We start from the raw sequence: 14426 nt of genomic DNA on the forward strand, positions 1-14426 counted from the left end.
AAATTTTGATGTCCTATATAAGATAAGATCACTTTATTTGGCCATATACAATTTCTTGCATTAGGAATTTGTCTTAAAATTGCTCTCCATGAGACACACAGGCAGGGAGAGAGAAGCTTGGGGTCAGAGTGCAGTGTCAGTCATTTATATGGCACCCCTGGAGCCATTGGAGTTAAGAGCCTTACTCAGGGGCCCAACAGAGTAGGATTCCTCTGCCAGCCGCAGGCTTTGAACCAGCAACCTTCCAGCCACAGGCACAGATCCTTAGCCACAGTGCCACTGCTCCACTAAATTATGGAATCCTCTGGCTAAAAATGTTCTCTCATATTTTAATGATACATTGTTAGAAAGGGGAAATTGGTTTTGGTCTGCCATCCAATAAATGACCATGTGCTGCTAAATGTTTGCTTATTTCCTGCTTGGTATTTTGGTTATAATACACTGATTTGAATTCGTGAGTTTTTCAAGATATTTGAAAAAATGCACATATTACACCAAACATGAATATGAAATTAATATGAAATTTTAAATGCACATTTTATACAAATTTATTTTAAAAATGCTCAAATTCTAAAAATATCCCAAATATTAAAATTACCAATGACAAAAAGTGTGTTAGATCCAATTCTTCATTCAGTAAAATTGCTTTGTGAAACCTCTTCAATTGCTTGTATTATTTTATGAAGTCCAGAAAGTACTTGACGGGATGTTTTTCTGAATCCAAATCAAGAATTTTGGAAGCAGCAATGAGCCTGTGAAAGGCCTCGTCTTTGTTGGGACTGAAGCTGGTAATGTTGAAGGAGGAAAAGTCAAAGTCAATTTTATTTTTCATGTCTCCAACCTTGATAGAATTGATAATCCCATTTTCCTCCAAAGCCTTTAATATTACAGGAAAAGAAGGGTTTTCCAGGGCCTGAACATGCTGAAAAACAGGGCTAGATATACCTACAACATAGCCTCTGGGTTCAGGGGTCCAGATGTGTGGATGGACATCACAGGCTATCAGAAAGGTGCACAGAATAATGTCAGTGCCATAGACCGTCTTGATCCAGCTAGGCAGATAACTTCCACCCGGTCGTGGGTTGATCTCGATGAGCTTGGGGCCTGTTTCAGTCAATTTCATATCGAGATTGTAGACCCCATTCTTCAGGCCACAGTGGAGGCAACACTGGTATGCAGCAATGGCTAACTGGGTCTCTTTTTCAGGGCAGAGGCAGGTGGGCATGATGTGTGATGTGTTGAAAAAGTAAGAGAGTCCAGGAGGCCCACGATCAGAGACAAATGCTGCCAAAAGCTTCCCCTGAAAGATTATCAGGTCTACGACATACCTTGGGCCGCTAATGAACTCCATCAGAAATGGTTCATTTTTGAATCCCTTGTTTATCATGTGATAAGTTGTTCCTTTTAAGTCCCACTTTAGGCTCTTGAAGTGCTGCTGGCACTGCAGGGAGTTCTCCACTATTTTGACACCCATTCCACCACTGCCTTGCTCCAGCTTTACTGCTGCAGGGAAGCCCACCTGTGCCATGGCCTCTTCGAGCTCCTGTTCACTGTCCACGGGTAGGCAGGGCACTATGTAGAGTGAGGGATTGGGGAGATGCTGCAGGCCGTGGCGAATTCCCCCCAAGTGCCGATGAGAATTACTCTTCTTTTTGGCAGTAACGAGCGCTTCAAAGCCATCACTGGGAAGACCTAGTTCTTTGCATACGAGGGACGTCAGTATAACTGTATCGCAATTAAAAGTAATGCAGCCATCGACAATCACGTTCAAATCCCGGACCATCTTGGATATGATATGGGCATGAGACTCATCTTGCGTGTGATCACTGAAGTCGTGATGAAGAGTTTTCCACACCAGAGCAAAAGCAGGATGGGATGAATTGCAATCCACCAAGATTATCTAAAGAAACAGAAATTAACACAGTGGAATCTTACCATTCTTTTTTGGCCATGGGTTTCAAACTGGGAAGAACAGCATGTGTTGATGTCTATTTACATTCAGATGCTGTAGGATATTGTTCTGTATTTGAATAATCCTGTCATACTCTGAAATCATAGTTTTGGGGTGGCAGTGGATGGATTTGGGAGCAGAAACCCGTCAACTAGGACAATATCTGAAACTTTTTAAGATCCTTAAAGGGGAAAAATAATGCCAAAATGTGACAGGAGTCACTTGGGAAACTAGCTCTTGATATAAGTCACGAGACAACGGCATATACCCGTTTTATTGAAGTTATTTTTGTCATGAAAACCTTTTAAATTTATTTTTGGTCGTTTCAGATAAAACTCTCGTAGAGACCAAATTAAATCTAGGTCTTTATTGGCCACCGTTTCCTTTTTTTCTTTCTAGTTTCCTAGTTTTACTTACAAAAGTTCAGGATTTAATTTCTTTTATAAAAGGAGGCTTGGGAGATGAGCAATGGTTAAAATGTTTTTCCAGGCATGCTAAAGATAAAAATGCTTCGTAATGATGAAAATCCATTTCAAGATGTATATTATGCTACAGATATACAGTAAGCTTAAGATGTAAACTATTATTAAATGTTCAAATAAATACCAGCAGGGATTGACTGGTAAACGGATGAAGAAGGATACTAAACCATTTGAATTTAGTTTTGTCAATATTGATGGGGTAAAGTGAGATTGTAGAACATTTCACATATTAAGAATTGTTATTTTCTATTTTTTTAAAACATGGAAGTTAACATAACTGTTTTATCTCCTATCGTAGAACAGCTCAGGCTATTAACTAGCATTTTGAAATTATGTGTCTTCAGGTAGGAAAATTAACATGCTCTGCTTATTATTTGCACCTTTGATCTCATCGAATGAAACTAGAAACTGAGACTTTTAATCAAAACAGTGCACATGTGATTTTCTTAAAAATAAGAAACACCAGCCTAAATATCACTTATGTATGCCCTGGATACAGCAATAAGTATCAGCAATAATGCTATCAGTATCAGCAATAATGATACAGCAATAATGACGTCAACATTTTATGCATCAGAATTCGGATTTTTTAACTGAGGCGAGAAACCTTACCTTGATGTGATATTTCTTGGCTGACTGAAACACTCTCAGCTTATTTACATTTCCTGCTCCGATGTACAGGATGGTCTTGTCAGCAATGAAAGAGCAGTGGGCTCTGTGGCACATGGCCTGTACGAGAGGCCCGACAGTGCTGCCCTGTTGGTGGGGCTGCAGGAGCTGAGTGGCAGTGCTCTGAATTCCTCTGTGGTGAGAAGTCAGGCTCAGGAGGAAAGGGTGCAGTCTGTCCTTGTGCTGTGTCAGAGCAAACTCCACACCTGAAGAGAGGCATATTTACACAGAAAAGTTCAAATATCTTCACACAAAAACTTATAATGAACTATAGACCATGAAAAAGGATTTGTTTTGTGATGGTCATTTACTCACTTGCTAGTATTGATTCTAACTGAATTCTTAATGAATTTATTCAACTAATTATTAATTACTTTGTTTGATTAGTTTTTAATGCTTTCTGGTTCTTAAATATAATAATAAATAATAATAATAATATTTGCTTACACTTATATAGCACTTTTCTGGACACTCCACTCAAAGCACTTTACAGGTAATGGGGACTCCCCTCCACCACCACCAATGTGCAGCATCCACCTGGATGATGCGACGACAGCCATAGTGAGCCAGAACGCTCACCCCACATCAGCTATCAGTGGGGAGGAGAATAGGGTGATGAAGTCAATTTATAGAGGGGGATTATTAAGAGTCCATGATTGGTAAGGGCCAATGAGAAATTTGGCCAGGACGCCGGGGTTACACCCCTACTCTTTTCGAGAAACACCCTGGGATTTTTAATGACCACAGAGAGTCAGGACCTCGGTTTTACATCTCATCCAAAGGAAGGCGGCTGTTTACAGTATAGTGCCCCCGTCACTATACTGGGGCATTAGGACCCACACAGACCCCACTAACACCTCTTCCAGCAGCAACCTTGGTTTTTCCCAGGAGGTCTCCCATCCAGATACTGACCAGGCTCACACCTGCTTAGCTTCAGTGGGTTGCCAGTTGTGAGTTGCAGGGTGACGTGGCTTCTGGCCATATATTGTATGAATCTGAATTAAATATACAACAGAACTGTGGAACCTGCTGGAATGTTATCTATGGACTAAATTTTTAAACCATGTTTTAAAGTTAGCAGAATGTGTATTTTCTAAATTTACTACTGGAATATTCATACAATATCTCATTTAAACTAAAGAAAATATTTTCTGATATCGAGGTCTGGGTAAAAGGGGAAATCTGTGAAAAGCAATTACTTAATTGGCCAAAAAATACAAAAATAGATTTTTGTATTCAATATGTAATCAAGTTAATGACAGATATATTTTAGGCCTTTTAAAGTACTTAACTAAGATTTTATGACAATTAAAAAAAATAAGGGTAATCTTCCAGTACTTACCAAAAGATAGAAAAAACAAAGTTTTCAGTACTTTGCTAGACACAATAGCCTATGTTTTTATTTATTTATATGCATCATAATAAAATATTTCTTAATGTACCCAAATACTGTTGGTTCGATTTTGAACCAGTACCACTAAAGGCATTCATCTTTCAATTTGTCCAGTTGGTCAGCATGAATCTGATACTGGAAAATCATAAATGATGGTACTGGGACTACTTCAGTTAGCCTATGTTAACCACCACCAAGCTGCCCAGCTAAGAGAAGACTCCTGAGTTAAAATTGAGAATTTTTCAGAAAGATAGGTAGCTAGATAATCACAGATGAACTGGTGATTCTGGACTACAGTATATATCAATAAAATCCTACAAACTACAGAACTGAAGTTAATCTACTGGACTATAAAACAAATCTAAGGTCTTAACAGTACTGTAGGTACATTGAGATGTTTTGTGAATTTTTAGGCTAAAAAATAATGTAAAACTGCTTTGCACATGTAAGGTAAAAGTTAAAAAAGAAAGAGTTGAACTGCCAAGTGGCATAAAAAAATTCACCCTATTTAATATTGTATTTGTAAAAAAGAGTAAGAAATTCAACCAACTCTAAAATACTAGAGAGGTAACAAGATACACCAGCCAAAGGTAGAAAATATTGGCAGCATACTGTGAGATGTGATGCTTTGTACCATAAATGTTAATCAGTAAAATTGAAGTATTCCACCACACAGCTGGTACAAAAGGTTTCAAAGAGAGAGCAAAGAGCAGAGGACTAAGAGAGCAGTCTTGTCTGGTTCCTCAAGTCAAATGAATTTGAGTAGGTATCACTGACCCCATTAACAAGCAGAAGCATTAGGCTGGATGCACTTTACAGAGTACAGATCAAATTGATAAATTATCTTTCTTTCATCAACCCTCTCTGAGGGTGAATGAAGGAGAGAATACATGCATCAAGCAAATGGACTAGATACGTTACATACAATTTTATCTGTGTTTAGAAGAGATGACGGGCGATAGCTAGAGTATTTTATTGGGTCCTTTACTTTTTTTTTTCAGAAGGAGAGAAATCAAAGCAGATTTCTGATCTCAGTGAAAAACATGGAATAATTAGCTGGGGAAGTTATGCTTAAGATTTACAATGCGCTAGTAAGACCTCGCTTAAAATTCATGTTCTGTTTTCCTCACTATATCACATTATAAAAAGTATGTTTTATATCTTTGTCTCAGGAGATTATCAGACAGTTTAGGATAAAGGGGGGTTAATGTTTCACTTAGGGAAAGAACTAAATCTCTTCAATTAAGAACAAAGGAGATTGAAAGGAGATTTGATTCAAGGATATAAGATCCTATGAGGTTTTGATAGCATCAAGTTGAGAAACAAGGATTTGGTGTCAAACTGGAAACTAAAAGGGGATTTATTTAAGAAGAAGACTAGGAAATACTTCTTTACAGGAGCTGAAGATATCTGCAAACCTCAGGCTTTCCAACCAAATACTTGAGGCCCAGGATCTGAACTCTTGTAAGAAATGGCTGGAAACGCTTTAGTCTCATTAGCTCCTAAATTATCAGAAAATCTGGCATGCATCATTTCTTATGTTCCTGTGTTCTGCCTATCCTTAGCGTATAAGGTCACTAAAGAGCAGTACCTATGAAATCAATCTGAGCAGTAGCCCCTCCCCTCTCTTCACTGGAGAGCTGGGACTGGTAGTCCATGATGCCTTGCATGGCTGCCTCGGCCCACTGCTTCAGGAGCTGCTGAAGTTCTGTGAGGTAGTCCTGCTTTGTGAAGCCCCAGTCCTGAAGTGTCACTTCCAGAGACTGCAACACTGTGGGGCTGCTTCTAATCGGACCTTCTGTCCTATTCACCCAGCACACTACCTGAAACGCAGACAAGCAACATTAGCACTGATGTCCAGAGCAGTGGTACTTCCCCAGAGATCCTGCAGGATTTAAATTTTTAACTAAATATCTTCAAAGGATAATGGCATGGAAACATTATTACTTCTCTTCAGTAATAAGGTAGATAAGGTAGGAAACTGGATGCTGGTGTTTTTTTCCAGATGTACTTTGATACAGATCATCTGAACAGTTTTTCATGGGGAGAAATTATACAGTTATCTTTACACACATATGTGGAACTTATTTGTTAAAATAACAGACCCCATAATTTGATAATTATCTAATATTATTCTACTTGGGTTCAACATCTACTGACAACCACCTGACTACAATATATTTTATTTGCACTGTACCTGCATCAACTGAGGCTGATCATCAGCAGAACGGCAAACTGTGGCTCTGATGTGGAGATCAAGCTTTCTTCTTGAAACCTCTGGCTCTGAATAAATATACAGTATACAGGCAGTTATAATAAATGTTTAAAACATATTCATTCATATCCATGTAGTTTCACTACCCTATGCTTTACTGTTCATCATAACTTAATCAGAGAATGTCTGATTTCATTATCAACACTAGAAAACCAAGCCCGAGGTGTAAGAAGAATGTCAACCTTCATTTTTTAAAGTGAAAATTTTGACTGAATAGGAAATAATTATCATTATTTCCCTTAACCGTGTGACCCTTAACCATGTGGGTCATCAAACAAAATGTGAGTTTACATGTTTCAGTTCTAAATAGTGGAAACAATATCTTGATTTTCAGTGAAATTGTGTATATACCTATGTTTCATGTTAGTCCCCGTACATTAACTTTAAATAGTAGCAGGAAATGGTAAGTCTTAAATACATTCAGTCATTTATTTATTTATTGCATTATTAATGTGCTAATAAGCATTCCATTGTCTGTCCTTCCTCATTGTATCGTTTTCATACAATGGCACAAAACATTCTTGTGAACACAATACCCTGTGTCTTCCCTTATGCACTGTGGTACTAGAATTCTCTTGACGCGCATTTTATGTGTAAACTGGTGTCACTAACATTGTGCAGTAAAAGACAAAGGAATGTTTCACTAGGAATGACAATGCCCAAGATCGAAGTGTAATGAACTATTATGGAGCTGATATTTGGCTTAACCTGCTTGGCTGAGGGCTGACCTCCTGGCCATAGGACGAGGAGGCCAGAACTCCCAAAAAGAACCAAGCGGGACCCCAAGCCACCAATGCAGAATTTCGAGGAGCCTCTAGAAGGTGTGGTCTGTGATGCACGGATTGTTGCAGCAGTAGGGTGGTCGGAGTGCCTGTCTGCGTTCTGTATAGGTTTACTGTAGAGAAGTCGGCTTCTGTTGGCATAGGCGAGTTGCTTATTATAGGTACACGTTGAGGTGTTGACGGAAGGGAATTCAAATGAACACGGGGTGTAAATGATGAGAAACCATGTAGGCTCTTTGTAGATGGGAAAGGAAATTGCTGCTATTATTAGATTGGGTTAGTGGTGGTGATGTTATCTGGATGGATACGGGCCCATGTTTGCAATTGTGTCCCCCAAAAGCAGCAATGGAAATTGGAGACTCCTGCGCTTGATTCACACAGTGATCAGGAGGAGAGATGGAGGTAGACACTAGCAGCTTGGCCTTTTATAGCTGTTATAAGTTTGATGAGGGTTTCCTAGACGGACGGAGTAGCCGGCTCGAAGGAAATGCGGAGGCTTGTAGACCTTATGGCAAGTAACACCTTTGCTATCTGACGATAAATTAAGTGTAAGGAACTAACTGCTGCAGCTCTTGTGGACTCTGGAACTGGATAGCGAGCACTGATGGCCTAATGACAGATCCATGTGGGCACTGTGGAGAGGAAAACAAAAACTCCCGTTGGGAGAAAATCAACCTATGGGGGTCCCGGCCCAATGGATGCCCCCCTTCCGGGCAGCTAGGCATTTTTTGGATAGCTCCAGACTCCGGCTGTAGTACTGTAGCTCATGGAATTTACATGTGTGGATATTACGTGAAGTGAGAGCAGTATTGGATCCAAGGAGTAGCGGTGCGGAGTGGGAGAAATGATCCCGGTGCAGATTTGGATGTCGAGGATAGGGACTTGTGTCAAGGGGTGATTGTTGAGTAGGCAGAGGTAGGAGGCTGGGCGGACCCAGAAACGAGAGGCAGCGACGGCAGCCGCGAAGGATGAGAGGGAGAGAAATGGGCCCGGGGCCAGATCGGATGCCGGGGATAAAAACATGCATAGGACAGGGGAATGAGGTGAGGGACTGTACCTGTTCGGATGTCGAGGGGGGTGGCTTTGGTAGCTACAGAGGACGGAAGGGATGAGACTGAGGCTGAATTGGGGAAGGGGGATAAAGAGGCGACGAGAAGGGGACGCGAAACATAGAGCGGTTGGTAAGAGAAATGAACTGGATACCGGGGATGGGGAAGCGAACAAAGCAGGAGCAGAGTGGACATGGGGGAGAGATAAAGGACAGGGATGTAATGGGGACATGGGACGAAGGACTTACCTTAATGAGGTGGACTTAAAGGACTTACCTTAATGAGGTGGTACCAGTGGCAGAAAGGGCGAGAGAAAAAACACAAAGTCGGGACAGAGATGCAAGACATGGGACTTACCTGTATGGACATTCAAGAGGTGAAGCCAATAGTAGCAGGGCTGAATAGACGAGACACGTGAGAGCTACAGACTGGGCCGGAAGTAGGACGCCGGAAAGACCGGGGGCTGGGGAGATGGCCGCAGTAGCAGCAGAGACAAAACGAATAGATCCAGGGCCAAATTGAACTCCGGGGATAGGGAAAATGAGACATGAATTTTGAAAATGCACGCTTCCAAGACGAAGACCCGACTCCGTGAGCAGTGGTGTCTGAGCCTGGGAGATATGCAGTCACGCGGCAGCCTGGAATGTGTTTTTTTTTTATAAAACGGAACACCAGGGGATCAAGACACAACGAGACAAGGACACGAGACATAAGGGCTGGGTTGGACGGAAACACGAATAAGACAGGGACACAAGACGCAAGACAACTGCTAACTGGGCCAGAAGTAGGACACTGGACAGGCCCAGCGCCAAGGAGGTGGCCGCCGTAGCACCAGAGACGGGAACCCGGGGCTAAATTGAACACTGGTCCAGGGACACGAGACGGGACAATTGCTGGCTGGGCCGGAAGTAGGACACTGGACAGACCTGGGGCCCAGGAGATGGCCGCAATAGCAGCGGATGCAAAAGTCGCATGCGAGGGAGAGGGATATCACGTTGGTATTTTTAGCGTTTTGTGGAGGAAGGATGAAGGGAGTGATTGCTGATTACTGACAGCTGGGAACGATTGAACGTGGTTGTTGTCATCCCTCCCGAACTTTTGTTATATAAACTCCATATATCATATAGCAGTTTATAAAATACTGTATATAATATATAAGCTATGCAGCTGAAGGGATTTGTATTATAAAATGCTTTTGCAATGTAGTGTGGCAGGTTGCCCTTTGAAACCACAGACCTGCCACTAGAAAGGTCATCACAAAGGACCACTTGCAAGGTAGCCTCATATGAGATAAGATCACTTCATTGGTCATATACAATTTCTTGTATTAGGAATTTGTCTTTTCGCATATCCCAGCTTGCTCTCCATGAGTCACACAGACAGGGAGAGAAACTTGGAGTCAGAGAGCAGGGTCAGCCATATGGCGCCCCTGGAGCAGTTGGGATTAAGGGCCTTACCCAGGGGCCCAATGGAGTAGGATTCCTCTGCCGGCAACCTTCCAGCCACAGGCGCAGATCCTTAGCCTCCATGGGTGTGTATTAGTCACTATTTACAGTATATTATTCAGTAATGGGTTGGAATGAACATTCTCATCTGTCTGTACTTAGGGGGTTGACTTTAGTATAGAAGGGTGTCCAACTGCAACAGCTGCTGTTTGGAAGAAATCAGGGTGTGAGCTAGGAAACCATGGTGGTACAGCAGATGTTTAATTTTTTGGTTAGACTGTTATTTCTGAATGACGAGTTTTTATTTCTTTTAGAGTTTTTTATTTGTGAGTTTTGTGCAAAGCCTTTAAATAGAGCCTACTGGACCTTAAACCACCTGTAACCTTGGAGTGCAGAACCCAGGACCCACACTACCAAAAGTAGTTGTTAAAATTATTTTATTGGTCATATGGTTGTACTCTTCCTTGAAATTTATGTTAACAGTTTTTCACCTGTATATTGGTCTTTCCTCTTTATGTTTGCACTGCTCCTACAGTACTAGTATGTATCGTTCTCTTAATAAAGTTGGAGAGCCGAGCTTTTACCTTTGAAGATGACACTTTGCTGCAGCTTCCAGGGCTTCAGCGGTTGGACTGAGTCATAAGACGCCGTGATGAGAATAGACTCTCCCTGCTGGATCTTGGGCAGGAGACCTAGTGCTGCTTGAAGGATTTCTTCTCCTGCGCTCTTTTGGTGAACTGTCACGTTGTCACGGAAACACCATTTTGCCCCAGAAGGTTGGACCATCACCTGTGGAGTCAAGAAACAGAATTGGGGTTTCTCGAAATTCTGGGCTTCCTTTACTCTTCAATCCTACAGTGTACCCCCTCTTTCCAATTTTTCAGCATCATAAAGCTCTACAGCTTATTAGAGACATTGTTTTACAGAAATAGGAATCTGAAGTGTAAAAATGCAAATCCTAAAATTAAATGTCGGATTTTTCTTTTCTGAAACAGAAGAGGAAGTGTTTGTCATGTAAAGGGTAAAACTCAGGAAAAAGTCAATCTGTTTAGAAAGAAATGCAATCACGTTGCAGTAAACTGGTCATTTTTGTAACATACATCATAAACTACCTTTTCCTTTGTTCTTTTTTGGAAAACACATAGTTGTCTGTCAGCTTCATATTAAAAACTGATTAGAAATACAAACTTGTATTTAATCGGACTGAAGAAAATCTGCCAGTTTATCTCTAAATCTTATACCAAGACTAAGTTTTATTGCGAACCCTGTTTACTCAGAAAATACACTTGCTTTGTGGCAGCTCTCAAGGTCAGGACGGTGCAGAAACTCTTCAACAGCCCCCAGCATGGCCTTCTGCAGCTCTTCTTTCTCCTGAGCAGAAACCACGGTCACCTGGGTGTTCGGGGGCAAGGATTTAAGGTTGGGGCGAAAGGCAAAGGCCAGGGTTGGTGGTACTTTAATGCCTCTCTGAGCCACCAGCTGTCTAGTCAGAAGTACATCCTCAACCACTCTGGTGAGCTCGGGAGAACCGCAGGTTGGACAGTCCAGATCCTCTTCCGTTATGGTGCCCAGAACTTGCCCATTTTCAGCCTCATGTGGCATGCTGTGGTCACCCAGGGAGCTCAGGAAATAGCTGGCGCGTCGGGGAGGCTGGAAGGTGTCCAGGTTAGTGCAGCCCCCTGACCCAAAGGTGACGGCTTTGTGGATGAGGAGAGAGAAAAGCCCTGGGTTCTTTTGGGAAGGAGCCTTGGAGAGCCAAGAGGAGGACAAGCAGAGCATCACATGACCTGGGGTGACAGCAGAGCAGCAACACGGAAATTATCAACATTGATTCTTGTCAGCAACGTTACTCCTAGGACCAACCCGTGAAACATTACTCATCATAATGAGAACACTATAGGGCTTAACCAAGTCTAAGTCTAATGTTTAACGTGTAAGTTTTACTACTGTAAGTCTATTTGAAATGAGGTGCGCTTTCAGTCAGAGAATTCCCATTAACCAAGAATTCATCCTTTCAGATGAAAAAGAGACTGATGTGAAGCATTTTTCAAACTGGCCCCAAATGTGTGACACTAATTTGCTTTTGCAGAAGGTAAAATAGTCTCTTCAATAATGTCCATTAATATTAAATTTGCATACACTTGGTTCTTCTCTTAACTTGACAATTTTATTAGAGCATTGGATATCCCCTGTACTGCTGCTACTCTCCACTTGTGTCCTACAAGGCTCTGTGCTACTCCCAGGACCACTCACAATTTTCATACCACTTCTATGCAGATAACACTCAGATCGTATTCTCATTTCCTTGTTACTCTTGTCTCTTCCCATATGAAAAACCTGGCTCTCAGCCTAAGCGTTAATTTCTGTGCACTATAAATGTACAACCCAAGTTAGTAATAACTCATGCATATATTAAAATGTTACCTTTGTTAAAAAAGGTTGTGATGAAAAGCTAAATTTAGCTTTAACAGATGTCTTGGTGAAACTGATGGCTGGATTGTGGCTGAATCAGTGACGAGCTTTTTTTCTAGACACAAGAGTAAGCAATGGGCATTGATGCTGAAGGAATTCAAAGACATCAATAAAACATACCGGGACATCGCCTGCCTCCCTCCAGCAGAATAGGAAGATATTTGTCAGGTGAGGCCAGGACACAGATAGTCATGTTAGGATCAGTCAAATCTGCAGAAAGAAACAGTTCTATTAGTAATGTACCAAGCAGCATAAATGATTTAATAACCTTATTTAGAGATGAAACAGGGGTGGAAAAACAACAAATTAACCTTTGGCCCCACTGAAATGTCTTTGCTTCCATAAAGCTTAAAAAAAGGGAAATAAGTTTTTTCACTGGAGGAAAAAGTTTAAGTTTTGAAACGTTTCTGTGTGTTTTCCAGAGTGTGCTTCGACCCACTCTACTGGCATTGCTAATAGGTTTCCATAAATCTTATCTTTGCTGTTGTTGAGAGAGAAATAAACAAAAGGTCCACTTTTTTAATGCTTTTTGAATGCTTCTTCTGTAACAATGCATAGCAATACCGCATTAAATTTAAGTAATAGCACTGCTTGCTCTTTGCCGTACTTCACTCAGATTGCTCCAGCAAAATAACCGGTATACAAATTAAGGTGACTTGGATGGAAGCATCAGCCAAATAAGTTATTATTAATAAATTAAAAGCAGAATCACAGGGTAGTGAGTCCCAGGATGAGCACTGATATCACAAGGAGTACCTATTAGAAAACATGCAGAGAACAGTTTGATTAATAAATTAAAAGCAGAATCACAGGGTAGTGAGTCCCAGGATGAGCACTGATATCACAAGGAGTACCTATTAGAAATAGAAAAGTTTGACTTTGCCAAAGAGTAGTGGTTCGGACCCACCTGCTCTTGGTGTAGCTGTGCGGTCTCTGGTTTCAGGAAGCCCCAGTTCCAGTAGTATCTGCTGTAGAGAGCTGTAATACTCTGACAGCCCCTCCTCCTGTAGGGCTGGGTCACTCTCCTCCCAGTGAACATGCGGACCGTCTCCTTCATTATAGCTCTGGCAGCCCACCTCATTCTCACATACTGCTTCAGGTGCCTTCAGCGTGTCCTTATTCCTCTGCATCTCTGATGGACCTTGTCAAGTGAGGCCTGCAGCACAAGTTGTACAAAACACAATTTTAGCATCACCAGTGCTGTGAGCTGCAGATTACTCACTTTATTTTTTAAGAAGCAACGCTGTTCTTAAATGGCTCAAGATATATATATATTTAAGGCACTTAAATTCCTGCATTGCCTGATTTTCTAATCTATTCTCTTAGATTCCCCACAGTGGGTAATGGAAGAAGTTTGATGATACATATCCAAAATTCGCCACCAGTTCACTACGTTTGGCTGTGTTTTACCAATGTACTTTTAATACAATATATCACAGGGAACATTTGTAAAGTCAGGTCTGTGCAGCGACAGAAGTCAGCATATGTACGGGCAGGACAACTAGCTCACAATTAGAGTTTAGATTTCCAAGAAGTCAGTCTTATTTCCTTGAGAAACAGCTTATTTCTGATGAGAACTACCCATTAAGTCTTAAAAGAAAGAACAAAAGAAACCATTTTCATCACAGTCTGTTTTAATCAACTTAAATGTATTTGTCTTAATTCATCCCCATATCTCTGAGTCCTTAATCTCTTACAGGAGTGTCATTCATTATCAGAAATACAAAGGTCAATTTATTTAACACTTCATGCTGAAAAGTAGAAAGAAGAAATACAATCTGACGCATCAGAAGAAAGCTCAACAGCTGAAACTTTATGGTTGTTCTTTCTACATGAATGAACCTTTAAGTGTTCCTTTGCAGTCAATGCATGCTGACACAGCTGTCCATTTATTATCAGAAATGTGCT

The 14426-nt window shown here is 41.2% G+C and overlaps 1 protein-coding gene across 1 annotated transcript; it reads right to left on the reverse strand.

The window, feature by feature from the left end:
• Nucleotides 1-673: 673 nt before the first annotated feature.
• LOC148832909 (carnosine synthase 1-like) lies at nt 674-13648 on the reverse strand. Its single transcript, XM_088919681.1, has 8 exons — nt 13426-13648; nt 12639-12728; nt 11337-11833; nt 10631-10835; nt 6693-6778; nt 6087-6318; nt 3046-3308; nt 674-1900 (listed from the first exon to the last, which is right to left on the reverse strand). The coding sequence occupies exons 1-8, from the start codon at nt 13646-13648 to the stop codon at nt 674-676; spliced, it is 2823 nt and encodes a 940-aa protein (XP_088775807.1).
• Between the last annotated feature and the right edge of the window lie 778 nt (nt 13649-14426).

This window comes from Atractosteus spatula, chromosome 6 (genome assembly GCF_055471065.1).
Source record: "Atractosteus spatula isolate fAtrSpa1 chromosome 6, fAtrSpa1.hap1, whole genome shotgun sequence".
NCBI lineage: Eukaryota > Metazoa > Chordata > Actinopteri > Semionotiformes > Lepisosteidae > Atractosteus > Atractosteus spatula.